The sequence below is a fragment of the Branchiostoma belcheri genome, unplaced genomic scaffold (genome assembly GCF_001625305.1).
Source record: "Branchiostoma belcheri isolate BF01 breed outbred unplaced genomic scaffold, Haploidv18h27 scaffold372, whole genome shotgun sequence".
NCBI classification, from domain to species: domain Eukaryota; kingdom Metazoa; phylum Chordata; class Leptocardii; order Amphioxiformes; family Branchiostomatidae; genus Branchiostoma; species Branchiostoma belcheri.
The window spans coordinates 79,788-101,284 of NW_017803990.1; the positions used below are offsets into that span (position 1 = coordinate 79,788).

General features: G+C 41.7%; 1 protein-coding gene across 2 annotated transcripts in view; it reads left to right on the forward strand.

Annotated features, from left to right (window-relative positions):
* Positions 1 to 20,084, forward strand: part of LOC109476421 — a 23,588-nt gene extending 3,504 nt beyond the window's left edge. The window contains exons 3-17 of one of the 2 annotated variants that reach the window (XM_019777355.1): positions 4,673 to 4,788; positions 6,425 to 6,554; positions 8,465 to 8,587; positions 9,639 to 9,712; positions 10,482 to 10,581; positions 11,502 to 11,628; positions 11,970 to 12,072; positions 12,813 to 12,888; positions 14,432 to 14,560; positions 14,684 to 14,854; positions 15,272 to 15,387; positions 16,746 to 16,868; positions 17,423 to 17,592; positions 18,901 to 19,093; positions 19,747 to 20,083. In XM_019777355.1, coding sequence (XP_019632914.1) covers positions 4,673 to 4,788; positions 6,425 to 6,554; positions 8,465 to 8,587; positions 9,639 to 9,712; positions 10,482 to 10,581; positions 11,502 to 11,628; positions 11,970 to 12,072; positions 12,813 to 12,888; positions 14,432 to 14,560; positions 14,684 to 14,854; positions 15,272 to 15,285 — 1,163 coding nt within the window. In that variant the 3' untranslated portion in view covers positions 15,286 to 15,387; positions 16,746 to 16,868; positions 17,423 to 17,592; positions 18,901 to 19,093; positions 19,747 to 20,083. Of the gene's footprint in view, positions 1 to 4,672; positions 4,789 to 6,424; positions 6,555 to 8,464; positions 8,588 to 9,638; positions 9,713 to 10,481; positions 10,582 to 11,501; positions 11,629 to 11,969; positions 12,073 to 12,812; positions 12,889 to 14,431; positions 14,561 to 14,683; positions 14,855 to 15,271; positions 15,388 to 16,745; positions 16,869 to 17,422; positions 17,593 to 18,900; positions 19,094 to 19,746 lie in introns of both variants that reach the window. The other variant, XM_019777356.1, reaches the window with a different exon arrangement.
* Positions 20,085 to 21,497: the final 1,413 nt, after the last annotated feature.

A 21,497-nucleotide genomic window follows, 5' to 3' on the forward strand; every position in this document is an offset into this window, starting at 1 on the left:
TTCCGTTACATGCCTGGTTGTGGAGCGTGCATTGTACAACTATCCTGGACACAAGCAACACGCTAGGAACTTAGTGAGAGCATGGAGGTAGAAAAGGGTCCATGGTGAGAGATTGTGTCATATCTCATCATCAACACAGGAATATCGGTATTGCGCCTTTCTACGTAAATTGGAGCAGTTTTCAAGACAAGAACGCCGTGGGACACTGGCAAGACGAACTGGGACAAGACTACTCTCCAAGCTGAGGTTGATTGGGAAGGATGTGACGTCATAGTATGCCTCGTTCTTTGAAAAGCCGGTAGCCAGGATCCTGGGAACCAGGCTGCGGGCATAGGCGAGTGATAGTCCGCGTGCAAGAGAGTATTAGACCGGACCAGAGGACCGATGTACACCCCTCCGGACTATACGCTGTGTCCCGACTCAAGGCTGTGCTGTGGCACAAGATGTTCGGCCCGTGGGTCACCGCCTCAGCGAGGCTTGTTGCACATCGCGGAATAAAGAGCTTGGGACGGCTTCTAACGACTGGTGCCCAGACGAGACTAATATTTGCTCCCGTGACTAGCTGCGTCAAGGCAAGACACAGAAGAACGAGACGTACAGTTTGTTTCAGCTGAGCTGAAAGACCGGCCGAAGTACACTGGAAATATTGGAGGCACACAAAACACAAACAAAAAGTCACAAAGCCCAAGCACCATGTACAATTAATAAAGAAAACAAAATTATGCAAACAAGAAGGGGGGATAAACGGCTATGATGCTACTTTACATTAGAAAAGGCATATTGGAGGGGGGGGGACGTGTGCGGGTGTGTACGACCCGTACACGAGCTGATAATGAGGAAGATAATTAGGTGAAAATTACCGCTAATTTATGCATATTTCATACACACACTCAGAGGTACGTGTCACGTATCCAGGTGTGTGCAGAGATTTACGGGTGGCGTGTACAGACGTGTACAGGCCCGTACACGGCCCGGACACCTGAGTGGTTCATATCCGGGCCGTGTGCGGGCCCGCACACGCCAAGTGTACGGGTCGCGCACACCTGGAAATGTCCGTATATTTGGAATTTCCGGGCGTGTGTACAGGAGTATACGACCCAGATACGTCGGTTTTCGTCTAGTGATTCTGTCAGGGGCAAATCTGCTGTTCTGATTGCCTTGTTGTAACAAGTAAACTTATATTTCGATCGGCAAAATGTTACTCTCCAAGCAGAGGTTGTAAGGGAATGATCGTTACATTTTTATATATGGCCGGGTTTTGTTTGTCCTGACCTTCTCTGGCTAATGGATACTGCCTGGCCAATTTGATACTGTCTTTTTGCCACCGAGAGGGATCTGCTTGGAGATTAGTAAAAAGTAATCAATATTGTCTTTGAACGCGGACATCCTAAGCAATAGTGCCACATATCCTTTTAAAGTTGCAAAACACAGCACTAGTATTTATGGGCGAACCCCATAGTCCGGGCACAAAGTAGTGCGGCGCAGTCCTTGATAAAGCTGCCGAGAGGTAGGTGGAGGGTAGCGAGGTAAAAACTGCGCTGAATTGTAGAGGAATGCATCGGGTTTGAGACCGTATAATAATTTGAATTAGGTTGTTTGTTCGGCCGGGGGCAATTGGCGCCTGGATCCGGTTACGACCTAGTACATGTACTGTGCGTCGGCTGCAGTTCACCTGGCCCCCGCTAAGCGTCATTTTAAAGTGTCTCTGTGGGAAAACGAGCCGGAAATCTTAAGCTGATTTTCACACTTCAGCTGAGGAAGATGACAAACGGTCACCGAAACGTCGACTGAATAAAAGACTCGTGTAAAAAGAGTCTCTTTACTAAATGACTTACCAACGTGATGAAACTATTCACCGTACGTTTTTTGCGACGAATCTTACTCTATGGACTCCATAATGTTTTACATAAACTGACCCCATAATGTTTTACATAAATTTAGTTTTTATGGCTTCACCACTATGTGGTGAAGTCATGTTGTTTTTCCTAATGTTTCTTCTTATTATTATTTTTCTCCTTCTTTTCCTGCCATTTCTTTAAATTGATTTGACTCATTCAGTTTTGGGCAAAATAACATAAAATTTGGTATGAAGGTAGAGTAGCCAAATACCCCCAGGCGTTTGTTTCATTTTTACGATACAGGCATTTAAAATTGTTTTATTTGTGTTTTTTTTGCCATTTTTTTAAAAAATCTGTACATTTAGGGTCCTGGAGACCTGGTATTACACTAAAATCATCTGAAATTTGGTCTAGGTATGCTTTATATATCTACCAACAACAATCTTTTCCGTGGCAACACCTGTTTATTGAGCTTGAATTACTAACAAAAACCGCTTCGAGATAGAGGATATTATGTGCACTGAATGGTAAACATGGCGGGAGACGCAAAATCAGCCTTCGGAGGCGGTAACTTTCAACCACCTGTTACTCAAGAAGGAAATACCGCCCACAACCCAAACTTGGCATAATGCATAGAAGAAAACTTTTTCTAACCAAAGACAATATTAATTAGGATTTTGATTAATTAACGGTGCACACACCAATTCTTCCGCGACAGGGGTCCGAGGAAGTGCGCGGAAAAAAAGTGACGAAGGGGTTCCGGCGGTTCATTTCTCATAATCTGCTGTAAAACGGTATTAACTACTAACATGGCTGGAAAGTGTAAGAAGTGGCGTGTTTTGGGTGAAAATTGATTTCGGGCCCGAGGCTTACTTCCGGGTGTCCTTCCGCCTTCAGCGCGGTGCTTCGGTTTGACCTAGATATGCGTTTTATGCGTTCTGGGGGTGTTGTCGCTATGCCTAGCGCGACGGGCTATTGTGATAATCTCAGTGTTAGAATTTTCTTTATACTTTTCTTATAAATACATAAGGGTTTTCTCTTTCCGACCATATAAGTCATTTCAGTGGCTAAATTCTGGGTGATGGGTCTAATTCCACGTGAAAATGGCCAATTTTTGGCATCATTTTTAATCGAAAATTCTTTTTCTCCCTAAAATTTACAATAATGTGAGTGGTGAAAGAAATTGAGACTCTGTTGTTCTCGTAGCTAGAGCGATATCCTTCATTTGCAAACACAGTGTTTTCGCCCAAGAGGTATTTCCTGAAAGAGACGGTCGCTAGAGTTGAGGGTATGCAGAATCGAATTGAGACCAAAAATAAACTGGGGTGTGCCCCCTTATAACAATGACTCATCAGTAAGGAATGCAGAGAGAGAAGCTTTCAAGATGGTAGGGCAGTTGTAATCTTCTTGCTGATCGGGTGCTGGACTAATTGGATTAATACATTGAACACCTGCTGGTAGGGCAGTTGGAATCTTGTTGCTGATTGGGTGCTGGACTAATTGGATTAATACTAGTACATTGAATACCTGCTCCGGCTATAGCATATTGACAGCTGAACTGCATTTAATTGATTTTAGTACGTTTGTCACACTTTCTTCCAATGTGGGGCGTAAACTTTTTTTTTAATCTTGAAAATCAACAGTTTGTATCAGGCATATAAGTCATTACCAATAATGTATAGGATGTTAGCTACTACATGTAGTGTCCAACGGTATCCAACTGTTGTGTTTTTAGTTATACATGTATATCACTTCATATCATATTAATATAGATGAAAAACAATATTTTTTTGTGTTTCTCACTCTACGCCTGCCACTTCATTGAACGTATTCAACTTTGGGAACCAAATGACCTGATGACCTCTGTAATCTCCAATACATGGTGGCATGGGTATTTTCGAGCAGATACAAAGTGGCTTGGCCCCCAAGCAGATATAGGGTGGCATGGATCCTGTCAATCTACATGTTCCAACAGCAAAACGCATTGGAATATTCCATTGCTGCATGGGGGTATAGACATTTCACATTTTGAACAGGGGTGACTTCAGAACAATCCATTTGTGTGGGAGGGGGATTTTTGGTATGGGGAATGTGGTGAAGCCATGCTATGTTTGCTCCTGAGCAAATGTCGGCCTTTCTATTTTTTTACTCTTTTTTTATGATTTTTATATATGCATAGGTTTATTAGTCTATTAGGGACAATTTGACATGATAAGGTGTAAACAAATTATGCTAATAATTATAATGTATGCAACTCACACAAGGTGACTACAGACAGCCAGGTCGATGACCTTTGACCCAAGTCCATGGGCAACCAGGTGTAGGATCACAGTTTGTTGTAAATTTTCTAATTCAACATGTTAAAGGTTATTGTGTAGCAATGTGTTAAGTAGACCAATGGTAGCAGAAAACTCAAGTAAACATATTACCTGGAAGAAATATTGACGACAACAATGTATTCACAAGTGTTAAAAATTCTTGGGCCAGTTTTGACCCCACGGAACCACGCATAAACTATCTAGGATGGCTTATAATTAATCAACAATGTTCCAATCTCATTAAAAACGTATTTTTATAAGACATGTATATACAAGCTATCTCAAAGAATGAATTTTGTGTTCGACAAGAAAAATCAAAATGACACATTTTGGCCCCATACGGTTGTTTTAAGGGTTCTTGAAAAAGAAGTACAAAAGGTCCACTGCAGTGACGTAGGCCCATTTTTGAACTTGACGTTCATCTCCCCAACGGTACCTACCACACACCTTCATAGCCAAACCGAATGCATAACCTTCTGGCGAAGGTAATGATACTTGGCTGATGATTTTTTACAGAGACCAAATGCGTGCATTATCTAACCGGTGTAAGGGGGTATGTGAGCAGTGCAACGGACGCGACGTCTGACTATTGTGAGTGGGACATCAAGACTGACCAAAGCAAGTTAATACTGGTAAGTCTTTCGACAAGGCCTTGCCTTTACTAGAAATTATGTGAACGTGTTCAAATACAGGACCGTGACGTGTATCATGTGTTCTATACAGATAAACTTGATCGCCTGTCACACATAGCTCCACTAGTGAACTATGCTTAGAAGTGGGTTGGGAGTTGGCTGGTGTCAGGCCAGGTCGGCTTCTGTTCGGTTGCACCAGACGAATATTTCAAAATGTTTTTAAAAATATTCTGGTGTTGGTTGGTGGATTGCAAGTTTTCCGGAGCAGGTCCGGGCGTGGTTTGCAGTCAAAATTGACTCTAATTCAACTCAAATTCAATTCAAGTCAAATAAAAAGGTAGGTGTGGTCTAAATCCGGTCAGGCTGCTCCCGAACGTTAGCCAACATTGGTCATCTGGTGTTCGAGAGAAGGTTCTGAATGTGTGTGTCAGGGACAGCTTTAGTCGTGTTTACATGTAGTGGTGTTATTACCTTCGCCAAGAAGGTTATGTTTTTAGTAGCGTTTGTCTGTGTGTGTGTGTGTGTGTGTGTGTGTTGTGTGTGTGTGTGTGTGGTTTAGCAAGATAACTCTAGAAGCAGTGGATGGATTGGAATGAAACTTGGTAGGTGGGTAGGACTTCATGAGACCTAGAAATGATTAGATTTTGGGCCCCCTGGCGGCTTTCCTAGGTACTGCAGCTGAACTTCCGGTTTTGATATCTCATGTTCTGGACATGCTAGGGTCACGAATTTTGGTTGGTAGATAGCTCTTGGGGTAGGAAAGAAGTGACATAAGTTTGGGTCCCCTAGCACCTTGTTATGGAACTGCAGGAGCATTTGTTGAAAAAAATTTAGAAGGGCGATAACTCAAGAACCGGTTGACGTTATTGTCGTGATTTTTGGTGTGTAGGTAGTTGAAGTGATGCTTGACATAATTAAATGGCAATTATGCAAATCAGGACTTAATTTGCATAATTAATGAGGAAATTCTATAAATCTGCTTTGTTCGATAATAGAACTATGAAACACTTGTGACATCTACTTGAGAACAAGAAAAACATCTGAGGATATACATTACGTAAATGAGGACCTAATTTGCATAATTAATGGCAAATTCTTATAATTCCATAGTTGTAACTGCTGCACCCCGAATTTCATACTTGCCACATTTGGAAGTTAACTGAAGGTGAACAGCAATAAACATAACTTATTCAAATCATGACCTCATTTGCATAATTTATGAGGAAGTGCTATAATAGCCTTTTTGTTAAGATAAGGCTGGCATTGGGTGGAGAATATGATCAACTGATATAATCCATGCAAATGAGGCTCTTATTTACAAAATCAATGATTAAAATTGTATAATTTGTCACATCATTTGGCGAAGGTATGAGATCGTGGAACTCTTGTATTACGTCTTTGGAGCACGGTCCATTGCCTGAAAGCATAGCAGTTCCCGACTGGAACTTAATTCCTTTGCACTTTTGCTATAGACGTCTTTTGCAGAAAGCTTTTTACAAGAACGTGTCGTTTCATAAGTTTTTACTTCTCTTTCGATACATAGTTCATTCGTTTTACAATAGAGGTGCGGCTATGACCAATTGATCAAGATGGGCTAAATGTTTTTCACATTCACATAATAGACTTTCTGTTCTAGATCAATTTTGATGCCGGGAAGTGGCGCCGAGGTTCTCACAACTGTTCCGCTACCATTGTGACATTCCATGATGGAAGTTCAGCAAACAGCAACATCATCGACACATTCTGTGGAGATTCAACGAGTCGAAGTAAGTTTTATCAAGAGAAAACATTTGATACAAAAAAAATTGATAGTACAAAGACTAAGTGAAGGAGGACTCATTTTATACACAACGTGTATCCTCGCAACTACTTATACATTATGGAAATGTTTGGCAAGACACTCATACTTATGAATGATTTAATCACCACATCCCCACATTAACATAATATATGCATATTGATGTTAACCTTTGGCTAACTTAAACATGTCATAAGTATGAAATGAGTGAAATTATTTAGCATTAAGGAATTAAAAAAAAACAATTAGGTATTCATTTGCATAATTTGTATCTGTTAATGTCCCACTTGCCATAGGATACAAACCTGTTGCAAGTACGTATCAAAGTCCTATTGTGTACAACAATGTACTTTCTTGGCGACGCCTTTGGGGCGGAGGCATTTGTGCAAGTACTACGATCGCTTTGAAAGAATTTCAAAAATTGCACGAATGCATTCCCTAGGGACTTGCTTTTGAAGTAGCCTTCGGCCATGTGGTTTTTGGATCAAGCAGGTAACTTACACTGGGTGCCCTCGTGCCACCCATCCAGCTGCCTGGCATGATTAATTACTGGTCATCAGTCTTCTCCCCACACCATGGACAGAGAGCACAGCTGTCTTTGGCCAAAGACCACTTGATCAGGAATCTGACATTCCATCCCCAAGAACATTTAGGCCGATGGGGTGGGTTTATTCCAACAGATCACACAGAGAAAAGAAATTATCCGTCCTTTTGGGGACCCACAAAAGGTCAAACAAGTCCTAGGAGTAACAACTTCAGATCAGACGTAAAATACAGTCTCTGGTGGAGGATAGAGTGAAGTGGAGTGGAGGGTGGTTTTGAGTTTGGTTCGAGTGGGAACTCGACCAAAGTAAAGCAAGTAAGTATGTCATCATAAAATCTATGTGATAGCTGGGAAAGAACGGCTGATTCCTCCTATACAAATGTACGTGTATTTGGTATATTGCCCCACACCTCCTCCACCCATCCTGTACATTCCGCTCCATACATGTCTTTAGGGATAGGGAAATCTGTTTTTCTTATAATTGTAATGTAGATTGCTAGCTCCACCACATGAAATAATATATATCTTTCAGTCGTCGCCTTGGCAATGTTTTTTATTGCCTCAGCCTTGTTAATTTCCTCATTAATATGGAAATCAAGCCTTATTTTAACATAATTTACATTCCAATGAGCACATCGTTGTCTAAGCTACAAACCTGCTGAAAATCAAGAAAAGTCGTTCCTTTGTTGATTTATCCGCCCTAAAAGATTTCTCCAGAAACTCCCATGTAGTTCCAGAACAAGTGGCTAGGGGGCCAAACCAACACTACTTGTTTCTGACGTGACAAACTAACAGCCTTAAAAAAAAAAACACCATAGCATGCGTGTCCAGGACAAAAGATACAAAACATGGAAGTTCTGCTGCAGTACCAAGGTCAGTCGCCAGTTGTCGTTTCTTTCTTGATATTTCCAATTTCAAACATTTCGCTGGAAACTCCCCTGCAGTTCTAAAACAAGCTGCTAGGGTGATCAAACCCATTCCACTTGTTCCTAACAGGAACGCTATCAAAAATGTCACAAAAATTCAAGACCGTACCATGTCCAGGACAAAGGATACAAAATCTGGAATTTCTGCTGCAGCACCAAGGTCAGCCAACAGGAGGCCCAGATTTGAGTCTGACCTTTGCCATCCTAAGAACTACCAACATACCAAATACCATTACAATCCATAAAGGCGTTTTGATGGGTTATGCTGACCACAAGTATGCGGAAACACACACACACACACAAACACACACACACACACACACACACACACACACACAGAGGCAGGCCGAAAAAATACCTACATTTTTATGTAGGCAATCATATTATATTATTCTTTTTATCTACCAGGCAAAGATATTGCAGATATATCCACGGCTAGTACCGGCAATCAGCTACGAGTTGTTTTCAACCACAATCATCTAGCTCAAAACAGGACTGAGTTCAATCTGACATTCACCACGAGAGAAATAGGTGAGCTATTCTCCAGAATATTCTCCAGAATATCTCAAGGAAAGAGCTGCTACCTACATAACGTTCAAGTATGGGATGAGTTAAATACGTATGGGATGAGTTCCATGCATAGCCGTGATTTTAATGCATTGAAGTCTCAGGTAGAGGTTTAAGTAATACATCACGACTGTCATATTTATGAAATGGCCATATTTTTTACCATGTTTATTCTGAAAAAAGTCCGTACGACTAATAACGCCCCTAGGCTAGGAATACTATTTTTACATGATTGCCTGCCGTTAGCGACGTAGGCTGTCGTACAATTTTCAAGCCGTAGAATTTTCACTTGCGGCAGGCTGTTACAAGAATGCTGCACGGCGATACCAAGAATGCTCTCAGCTAGTTTGTTATCGTATGATGATCGTACGACGAATCTTGCCGGGCCCTGATACATACCGAGTTGTCATGTCATACGTATGGGAAATGGTCAGCAGAGCTTGGGGTATTCAAGCTTCTGCCACACATTCAGAACCTTTCCCCGAACACCAGCCGACCAAGGTTGTCTGAAGCCCCTGTCACACATTCAGAACTTCCCCCGAACATCAGCCTACCAATTAAGATTGACCTAAGTTTGGGAGCACTAGCAGTATGGCCAGATTTAGACCATGCCTACATTTTTATGCGGATCCAATCAAATTTGAGCTAAATATAAGTCAAATTTGACTACCAACAACGCCATACCTACTAACAAACTCCAGCCAATTACCAGCCAATTACCAGCCAACCATGACCGAACCTTCTGTCCACACCAGACTTCTGAAACATCAGCTGGTGGATCCGAACAGTAGCCGACCTGGCCAAACATCAGCCAATATTGCTCCCGACCTACTCCTAACCACGGTTGTGGGGAGTTTGGTCGTGTTCGGGAGGTAATATACGTCTATGTGACAGGGACTTGAGTGAGGCCTGGAAAAATAGATTTCAGAAAAACAACAAACAAACAAAAACATCAAATTATTTTAATGTTTTTTTTTAAATTGTATAAACTTAATATGTGGATTCTCTTCTTTAGGGAAAGAGCCAGTGTTCGACGAAAGAACCTTCGTCCAGCAAACAGCAAGAAAATTCAACAGGCATACAGCTACGGTAATGATACATGAAAATACAACATAGGAATTTCATATATGGAGTCACAGATAAAAAATAAGGCTTCTGTTGATGAATTGGGCTGCTAACATGCACTTTCGGATGAAATTCCATGTAACGTGTCAGTCCCTGTTTAGACGGAAACGCTATAACCGCAAAGTTTTAATATAATGTTTTAAAAGATTCCACCGAAGAAGGATTCTAAACGCACCAAATTACATTGAATGCGCCTCGAGCGCAAAGCAACTCGGGACGTAGTTTTGAACCGGCCTCAACGCATTCAGACTTCAGCCTGAACTCAATGTGATTCTAATATGACGTCACCGGTTTACTTTACATATTTACCGGGTAATGGATTAGTCTCTGGGCCCTGCTTGCTGTCTGGTGGAGACTAGTTATGGATTACGGGGTGATATTTCTTTATTTATATACAATATCAAAATTTAGGTGACAGTAACTTAAAGAGCAGTAATAACCAAAGAATGTGTTCGGGCACGGTTTAAAAGGAACATGTGGCACGTGGACCAGATGTGAGGAATGCGATTTACGCAAATCGCGGTTCTTGCGTTTTCGTCTGAGCAGGGCTCATGGAGCATTTCCTTCTTTTGAATCGTTCACGTTCCGCAAAGCTTACTTCGTAGCTGTGATGATACAAGAGAGAGAAATCGGAGCTCTAAGCATTGATATGTCATGTGTTTATGTTTTAAGCATACACTAGTATACTGAACAGTAAACCTACAATGGCATGACGCTTTTCCCCTTTCTTCAGGAATTTGTTCAATTGATTGCTGGCGGGTTGCTTGAACTTAAGCAAATACAAAAATATCCGTTCGGCTATAAGACGGACAACAAAACTCCATCTGGTGGATGTGAGTAGTTTAACCTTCTTTTTAGCAGACGTCAGAAATATTTGAATTCTTTGTAAACCTTAATTTTTGCTTCATCTATCATTGAATGAGCCGGAGTTCCGTCTGAATAAAGATTCTTTTTTTCATCCTGGATATTTGAAGTGCATTCTAGAAATTCTCTCTGCATTCCAACCATTAGTTCCCATTCTTAAGGCCGTCTCGAATGTTTTAAGCATATTTAAAACTACTGAGGTGAATTTGAAGAGGAGAAATATCTAACGGCATTCAAAGTGTATTCTAAATGTAGTATGACTGCATTGTGAATACAACAATTCAGCAGGGTTGGAAACCTTATGATTGCATTCAAGGGGAACACAAAATGGGTCTAAAATTTGGAATACACCCCGAATTTTGAAAAATGCGCTAAAAAAATAACCATGAGTATTAAAGGAATTTCCATGCAGACCACATTCGAATTCCAGCTCTTGTGTTATAAGGGTATATATTTATTTTAGGTTCCCCGAATGTTGCGTTTTTACCAATTCCGCCTAGTTCTACTTGACTCCTTGTGATTAGGAAAGTGTGTAGTGGCCGTAAGAGTGCACCGTTATATTTTCAATAACCAAACTAACGACTCTGTTCTTCAACAAAGGTGTAAAAGATATGCATTACTATTCAGATGAATTTGTTCACGTATGTCTTCTGAAATAGTTGTTTCCTTTTCGAGCAGCATGTTTCCAGTGCAAGTTACATGTGCACAACAGCGCTCGATTAATGCCATACGTGCTTCTGAAAACATGGTTCCCTTTAAAAATGTAATAGCTTGACCGTAATCGACATGTAACGCGTTATATGGCAATAAAGGTAGGATCAATTTGTAGGAATACAATATTTTAAAAGAAATTTATCGAAGATAACTGGTCCATCATTTCCTGGATCAGGTATGCTGGAGTTTTACTTAACCATTGAATATGGGCGGCTTGACTTTGAGCTTACACGAGACACCGACTTTGTCTGTACATCAATCCACGGTGGTGGTCTGGTAGAACCCTTTCTAAAGGAAGAAAGGTAAGATCATTCATTTATTCATTCCTTCCTTCCTCCCTTCCTTCCTTCCTTCCTCCCTTCCTCCCTCCCTCCCTTCCTTCCTTCCAGACACGCGCGAACGCACATACGTACACACAAACACACACACGTACTCACAAACACACGCACGCACACGCAAACAGGTACACACGCGCGCGCGCGCGTACACACAGACACGCACGCACGCACATACGCACGCACACACACACACACACACGTACACACACACGCACGCACGCACATACATACATACATACATACACGCGCGCGCACACACACACACAGACAAACAATTATTATTTCATTTTCATATGCCTATGCAGCAAATGGCCCCCTGATGACGACTGGCCGTGGATTCCCTTCTGGCATTACGTGGCATGGGAGAGAACAGAGGCACTTTTAAAAATCACCTTTCTTGACGCACAGGTAAGATGGGTGTTTCAAACCAAACACCTTTACTTATAGCTTTATCTTCCAGGATGAGAATTAAGAGCGTCAGATATAATTGGCAAGTACACGTGTGCATACGTTTACAATCACTCTTCCTCCAGTGTCTGCCCCTGCCACACATTCAGAACATTCCACCGATAAGCCAACTATATATAAACTATATATAAGTTTGGCTGAAGTTCGGGATAAATCTGACTAGCTTAAGGTCACGCCACCGAATCGTACTTAAGTTAAATTTGAGTCAAATATGACTGCCAACAACGCCCCGGCCACTGCTGACCTACTTCCGAACACCAAACAAAAACCACTCAAACATGGGTGAACATGTACATGCACATGCCGTCTACATCCGAATGTTTTATACATTTTGAAACATCCGACTGGCGCAGCCGAACAGCAGCAGACTTCACCGAACACCAGGCAACTACAGCCGAACTCACTGACAACCTCCTCCTAGTATTCTACGCAGTTCGGCCAGTGTTCGGCTATGTGTAACAGGGAGTTATCAATAATAAAATAACACATTGAAATTGGCATCTATCAAGCTTCCTTCGCAAACCTGTTCGCAGACGATGGCGGCGAAAAACTCCCTCCGTGGCAAACTCCCTCCCGGCTAAAGTCCCTCGCGGCATATTCGCGTCGCTCTCCTAAAAAAATAACGCCACCGCCGCACTAGTCTGCCAAGGGAGGCTAAACTGTTGTATCTTTGCTTTCAGGTAGGGGTGGAGAACCCCAACGAGGTGGAATGTGTCATCAAAGGACTAACTTACCGTGTTGGAGCCATAGTGACAGGTGAGAAAAAAGCCCTGACAAGGTTATAATTTCAACATTTTGCTTGCGTTGCTTACATCGCATATTCGATGGGGGCCTGCTAACATATTTCATCCGATCGTCGGGCAATCGCAAACTGAGTGCATCACTTCTTGGGACAGCAGTTTTCTTGGTATATGTTGATTAACGTTAGCATTTTCTATCTGGGAGGGTTTATTTCCTTTCATTTTGTAAAATCCTGGCTTTAAGCACGGCGGTCTGTCACTACGGTATTCTTTCCCATTGCTAGGCGCGTTCTAAAAGGTATCGGGTTACAAGACGCTATTTTGTCCGATTTTGGCCTACCAGTAAAACACTTGAAAATAAACAAAAAGGATTTAATGGTGAATTTCGTCAAATTAAAATGAAATTATTGCCTTAACATCCTTTCAATATTAGCTGTTTATGTTAAATCATTGATTTTTCAAAATTTCGCTCCAAAAGACGATTATTTTCGGGTTTCCGACCACAAGTCATGTCATGTTTTTAGGCAAACATCGTTTTAACCTGGCTACGTGTATTACCCCAGATTACCGATTTTTATATTTTTCGACGACTAGGAATAAGATCAAAATATCGTGTTTTAGGGATTTTTAATTTCTGATTTTAAGTCTAGTTTTTGTCGACATATTGGTGAAAAATGATTTGTTTTACATTTTCGCACTAAATTACCCATAATTCAAAATTGAGGCCATTTTTCAAAAATCCCTAAAACACGATTTTCGGGACAACCGTAACGGTCATTTTGAGCCGTGAATTGGGTATGTTTGACTTTCCATGCTTGCAGGTTAAAACGAGTTTTGCAGACATGTCATGTCGACCAAAAGTCTGCATTGTGTTATTCATACTGGCGTAAAGAATCATTACAGTATTCAAGGTCACCCAAGGATATGACAGTAGCTTCGCTACATGTTACATGTCCACAAAAAAATGATAGCGGACATGTATTGTCCACGAAACGGTTTGTATCTATAGAAAAGTGTTGTTTTTTATCTGTTGCACGGCACGGAGGCAGAAAGGCTTGTTTTGCCGCTTTATTGTAAATGACCGCAGGTGACCCCGAAATAGAACGCGGGTTCGATTCGAATTGCCCAGATCGAACACGATCGAACACAGTTCGGGTTCTATGGCATGTGGGAACTTTGCAACCCAGATTTTACCACCGTGAAGGCTTGTTTGAACTTCCCGGTAGGAATTGTTCCGTTTGGCTGCGGTGTTCAAGGCCATTGGTGGGGTCATGGGTCACGATGAGTTTGTTTTGGTCGGAACACACATGGTCTAACTTAAGAAATGAAGGGATTATGACCTAAGTGGACAGTTTAGGGGTCAGACAACCTTGTCCATGTGCGATTTTCATGTAGGTGATGTTTGACAGATTTAATTATTTCTCATATTTTCACCATGTATGTTAAAGGAAACTTATAATAGTGTCCTATGCCCTAAGAATAATGCGTTTCAAAAAGAAACCTATTGCCAAAACATTTGTGTACAACTTAAGTATCTGATGGATATTTTCTTTATCCAGCCTGCCCCATCGGCCGATTCGGGCGGATCTGTATGGAGCGCTGTCAGTGTTACAACGGGGCTTCGTGTCACAGCTTCAACGGCGCGTGCAAGTGCGCTCCTGGCTGGAGTGGAAGGCACTGCACCACTGGTAACGTCTAAATCATGATACTGATTTTATACCCTTCAGTTTTGCAAGAGTCTCCAGGCTCCAACGTTGCAATATGAATTAATTGGTCATGTTGACATCTTCTTTTTTTTTCATTTTTGTCAGAAAATCCAGAAGTGCGCATCAGTCCTTCAAGCAGTGAACTGACAGACCTGCGGTACGGACAGGAACTGCAGTTGACATGCACAGGCTACAAATTTCCTATCGCAAATCTGACATGGTTCTTCGATAATGACGTTTCTAATATTGAAAACCACGGGACGTCAAGGACGGAAAGTAAGACTTCTTACTGTTTTTTTAACTTCAATTCCACAGGAGATCAATACATTCATTAGGCCACAGCAAGTACTTTTTATGGATGACATCAGCGTGCCCATTAATTTTATCCTGATTTTGGAGAAAAACAACCAAAGCGAGAAGTTTTGTTGCCCTTCTGAAGGTAGCCCACATGCCAAAAATGGTCAAAGATGTCTGTTGCTTTGCCTGAACGCGACTGGCAGATAAACATGAAAAGAGGAGACAAGACAAGGCTATTATTTAATGTTTCACATCAAAACAGATTCCCTTTTGTGTCTATAGAGTCTATTTTCTATAATTCGATTTTGTCTTTTATCAGCCCATATCTTTGTGGACCAAAAAAAATAAAAACGAACGTAAATCTTATCACCTTTCGTCTTTTAATCCCCTCCATAGCTCTACACATCTAAATATCAGCTCCCTGCTACCACAGTATGAGGGTCACGTGACTTGTGAGGCCGTCAGTACCGACGGAGAGAAGTACAACGACGTGGTCGACATACGGATAGCAGGTAATGTGTGTCACGTGATAGGTTTGCGTGAAACGTCAGCAGGTACTGTGTGTCACGTATTAGGTTTGCGTGAAACGTCAGCAGGTACTGTGTGTCACGTATTAGGTTTGCGTGTAACGTCAACAGCTAATGTATGCCACGTGATAGGTTTATGTGTAACGTAGCAACTACTGTGTGTCACGTGTTAGGCTTTCGTGTAACGTCAGCAGGTACTGTGTGTCACGTATTAGGTTTGCGTGTAACGTCAGCAGGTACTGTGTGTCACGTGTTAGGTTTTCGAGTAACGTCAGCAGGTACTGTGTGTCACGTGTTAGGTTTGCGTGTAACGTCATCAGGTACTGTGTCTCACGTTTTAGGCTTTCGTGTAACGTCAGCAGGTACTGTGGGTCACGTGTTAGGTTTTCGTGTAACGTCAGCAGGTACTGTGTGTCATGCTGTGTTAGGTTTGCGTGAAACGTCAGCAGGTACTGTGTGTCATGCATGTGTTAGGTTTGTGTGAAACGTCAGCAGGTACTGTGTGTCATGTGTTAGGTTTGCGTGAAACGTCAGCAGGTACTGTGTATCACGTGTTAGGTTTGCGTGAAACGTCAGCAGGTGCTGTGTGTTATGTATTAGGTTTGCGTGAAACGTCAGCAGGTGCTGTGTGTTATGTGTTAGGTTGCGTGAAACGTCAGCAGGTGATGTGTGTTATGTGTTAGGTTTGCGTGAAACGTCAGGAGGTGCTGTGTGTTATGTATTAGGTTTGCGTGAAACGTCAGCAGGTGCTGTGTGTTATTTGTTAGGTTTGCGTGTAACGTCAGCAGGTAATGTGTGTCACGTGGTTGGTTTTCGTGTAACTTTCAGATAAAGATTAAAACTCGCGTTTCATGCTCAATATTTACAAATAGTTGAAGAATGATAAACAAGAAAAAATGAAGCAGGTAACTGAATTCATTCTCCGAATAGTCAGTAGTTTCAGATAGTATCCATTATCTCTCATCAAATTTGTATTACGGCTGTGTAAAAGTTTTAACACTGTTGTATTGCTGATTTATTACTGTTGTGTAATATTGCTGCATTGATATTGCATTTGTGCTGCTGTTATGTAACAGTTGCCATACTATTATACTATATAATAATGATATTGTTGAATAATTCTTTGATTACTGTTGTGATATTAATGCTATATTACCGATGTGTAACAGTTGTAATACTGTTACATTACCGTTGTGTTACGTATAATGTTGTATAACTGTCGTATTGTTGTTGGGTAATTGTCGTGTTACTGTTGTGTAAGTGTTGTGTTGCTGCTGTGTAATTCTTGTATTACTGTTGTGTGCTGACGAACTGATGATTTTGCTACCGGTGGAACATGCCAGGTTGCCGGGACAACCTGTACGGCGAGCGGTGTGACCAGACCTGTGACTGTACCGGCCCGGCCACGTGTAACCGCACCCTCGGCTGTGTCTGTCCCGAGGGCGTGTCTGGCGACGGCTGCCCAAGTGAGTCACTTAAACAGGCCGAACACTGCATGCATGAAAAGTAGAAATTACCAAATGATTATATATGCTATATAAGTCTGGTGATTGTTGATTTAGGCGATAAATGTTGCAAACTTATGGAATCCCTGAGTGTGTGTATTCTTTATTCCAACATTTAATACATGCACAAGGCATGGTGACGGCACGTTATATCTCCACTAATTGCAACGTAGTGGACATAAACAAAACTCATTGTTACCCGAGTTTATAGTAATAAGTGAGGACAGTCGTTTGAAGTGCCTTTTCCAACGGCTCATCATTGGTGTTATAGTAGGATTTGAATTAGAGACCTCTTGGTACCGAGCCCAGCACTACGTCCTTAAGCCACACGACTCCACTGAGTGTGTGCATTAACCACTTGTAAAATCGCACGTTTTGAGTTTTGTCCTTCCCAGAGGACATTAGCCATAAAATGTAATTAACTTAACATGGCCTAAATGGAACTATGCTGGCATACATTGATTTTCAGTATCGACTAAATCAAGTTATTCATTGAATGGCTCCAATCCTTGCAGGGTCCGAAGACGCCGACACCCAGTTTACCCTACTGGTCATCAGTTTGACCTCATCAGGCGTGGTGATGCTCCTCGTCATTGTCATTATCCTGCTCCACAGGCAAAACAACAGGCTTCGTGTGGGACCCATTGACGACCCAGAAATCTTCAAACTTGGACAGAAGATGCAGGTAGTTTTTCTACAGATTTTTCATTCGGTCAGATTTGTCCGTCTGATAAAGAAAATACTCCAAAGGCCGCAGCAAGTAACTTTTATCAATTACATCAGTCGCAAATTCAATGCGATAGGGTAAAAAGACAAGACTGGTAAAAACAAGATTCCTGTAAATTTTGAGAACATGAATATTGTTAAACACGAATTGAGGCGACAAGTATTAAATCACAACCGACAGGCCTTTTATTTATGTATTGAACAGTATTATTTATTCTTGTAGATGTGCATACATCTCATTTAACTACAAGAAACGTAGAAAGGACCTTGCTGTATCGTCATGGGTTCTCTTTTACGGCGGACCACCTTAGAGTTGTAAGTGTCAACACTTGCAAGCAATTGTGCCTCAGGTTTGCCGGATCCCTGATGGTCTCTGAACCGGTGAACGATTACGACTATTTGCCGACTCTCGACAATTTGACCACCGTCGGAGGGCAACAAAATTTATTTTTGTTTGTCCTGAAATCAGGTGAAATCAATTCGCGCGCACATTACTTGCTGTGGCCTAACTAAAGGTTTAATAGCTCACCACCATGTGTTATGACGTTTCTTTTCAGTTGGTCAAAATGTAGATGTTATAAGTAGAGGATCTTGAAAAGGTTGGCGTGGTGGTCCGGAAAGAGAGAGATGGAACTTGGAAGCCTTTAAAGACTGAGGTCGCTCAAATGCTAGCCTGGTTACCAAACCTATTTTAGCTCCCAAGTCCTACATCCTCTCCGCAAATAGGAGTCGAGAGCTAAAGTAGGTTTGGTAAAAATGCCACTGGTGTTGATAAGGCCATGTTGATTTGATTATATGGATGACATCCTCCGGGAGCCCTAAAAATGATGCGCGCGTGCGAATAAAAAAAAGTTTTGGCAAAAAAAAAGTTGTTTTCATTATGAAATCTACGTGGTCATGAGGGTTGAACAAATGGGACAGAATATGGTTTGGCGAATAATCTAATCTTCAAGTTCATTTCCTTACAATTTCGTCTTTTTTCGTTTGATTTTGGCATTCTACGACATTGGTAAAGTTTTTACTTATTTTTTTTTGTAACTTACGGTATATTTTTGCTCATTTTGCAACTGGTTTGTACGATTTACAATATGGTTGAAAACTTTTTTTTTTTGGAAACGGCCGAAAATTCATGCGCGCGCGGATGTCATCCATATAATCAAATCAACATGGCCTAATCACTAAGACTAAACTGTCGAGGTGATTATGAGAGCTCTCCTACAAGTACAGAAACACGCTTCCAAAACGTTGAATTTCAAACTTTTACCAGGCTGTGATGCCACGGGAGCGAGGCCCCTCGTCAAGCAGTATCGACATGGATATGTTGAAGGAGAAGGAGATAGACAGAGCCAGGCTGCAGATCGGACAACTCCTGGGAGAGGGCGCTTTTGGGCATGTTGTCAAGGCAACGCTGGAACAACCTGAGGATGGTAATGTCGTGGTAGCTGTCAAGAAACTGAAAGGTACGGACACACAGACGGGCACATACACGGACACAAACACACACACTAACGCACACATACAACACGCTCACACACAGAGAGAAACCAAAACAATGCCAGTTTTCGTGAAGATAGCTATGACGAAAGACACTGGATGCTATTTTAAACGTCTTAATTTTTTTCAGGAAATTACCTATGTCTAACCCCACGACACTGAAAATTAAAGTTAGTTAGGAAGATAGCGGTGCGACATAACGCTCCAAAACAGAAACACGAAAATCAACTAGCATATCTAAAGCACAGAACTCAATTCAAAATTACAAATATATATATGACAAATGATAAAAATAACCCCAGAATTAGCTTATCTGACGCTTATTCTTATTTTGTGTTGTATTGCTTCTGTATAGTATTTAAATCTTATATTGCGCTTTATATTTTATAATAGTTTGTGCATATGTTGTACGTGCCAGTGGTAACCAATAACAGCCCTGTTGCTGCCTGGCTACCACATGTGACGCCTTGTTGCATTTTGAATAAAGTGAAGTAAAGTAAAGTTAAGTAAAGTAAAGTAAAGTAAAGTAAAGTAAAGTAAAGTAAAGTAAAGTAAAGTAAAGTAAAGCAAAGCAAAGTGAATTAATTAGAATCTTTTATTATATTTTCCATATGTCCAGACGACTCAGAATCAACATCAAGGACTGACCTTCTGCGAGAGACCTGTATCATGTTGCTGTGCGGTGATCATGACAACATCATCGGGCTCAAAGGCATCTGTTTTAGAGACGGTCAGTTCACATCTTCATGTCGTTCATTTGTGCATATACTTAGCATCAGAAAAAAGTATACAACAGAAAGATGTACAGGGGTTGGCTACATATGCTTACATTACGCATAGGCAGGACTAGTACACGAATTGTTGTCTTCAATGAAAACGTCATACGGATCGGTGTTTTGCGACATTTAGGGCGTCTTTCTAGAATTATTACTCCGTGAAGGAGGTCAGGACCTCCGGACGGAGTGTTGTGATCGGCTGATTTTTCATGTTCGCAGTCATAACACTGGGTTCTCTTTGTGTAATCGGCACGCAATTTTATACGCCGTCTGCGGGCATGCCCGTGTTGATGCACGAATGTGTATTTTTGCCGTTGCTGCTTTCGCGGACAATGTAATATTGCAGACACACCCCTACAATTACGAGGCAAATTGGAATGGTCCAGAAAAACGCGTTGTTTGGAATAGCAGTGGGGGGGATGGAACTTCATGCAGATACGGGGTGGTTTTGATAAGTGGTTCCAGATGTTTTTGCCCATGCTTAAGAGATGCCAAGTTTTTTGGAAGATGTTCGCAGCCAAAACGCATTCTTCCGTACGTCGCATTTCTGTGTAATTTCGCATGTGGTGTGGCATCATGTCCGGGATGATGCACGTCTTTTTATTTTTACCGTAGCTGTTTTGATATTGAAGTAAATGCATATTTTAGAAACATCCCTACTTTTACAATCCTGTGGAATAGGCCGTAGGTTTAGGCAGTTGTCTGGTAGCAGAGGTACTCTAAGCAGATATCCTGGTTATCTGGCCGGCGGTAGTAACACTCGCGGTGCTTACCGCAACTGTTGCTGGAATTTGGCCTGTTCCAGGCGCGCTTAATTAGGTACAGGCACAGTAAGACGGTGGGGCTGTCTTTGTTACTAGACATGACCATGATAGTCCGATCTTTATGTGAATGCAATGATTGTGTGTGTGTGTAATTAAAATGAACTTCGAACTTGAAGCACAGTATCTTTACACGCCCTGGGAGCAGTAATGGATTTAGCTCTTTGTATGTTTTATGCTTGTGACGCGCCCTCATTGTATTAACCGTTGCCTAATTATAATGTCTGCACAGTAGGTCTGGCGTTGACGCTTGGGATTTTGTTGAAATATATAAAACTTCACGGAGGATTGTCGCTTATGGCTTCTTGTTCAATTTGCATCTTAATTAGTTTTTATCGGCCCTTCACGTGGACGTCACCCATAAAAATTACTTGGTCTGGCCTTAGGGAATGACCTGACACATGTCCAACATTTCCTTCTCCCACAGTAGTTATGGGACAGCCCCTCAATTGTAAGCAACTGATCCCAGATGGGGGGAACAGCTGTCCCACAGCTGAATCCAAGCAGAGGTTGGTGGGGGAAGATTGTTATATATCTAACACAGAAGGTCCACTGCAGCAACGTAGGGACCCTCCACAAGGCCTGTTTTCGAACTTGACCTTGACTTGCCTGCCAAAAATCATGAACATATACAGTATTTAGATATAATCGAGTTATCCTGCTAACAAGCGACAAACACAATAGGTCCACTGCAGTGACATACGGACCCCCCACGAAGCCCATACTTGCACTTGACTTCGGTCTCAACAACTGTAACCTGCCTGCCAAAAATC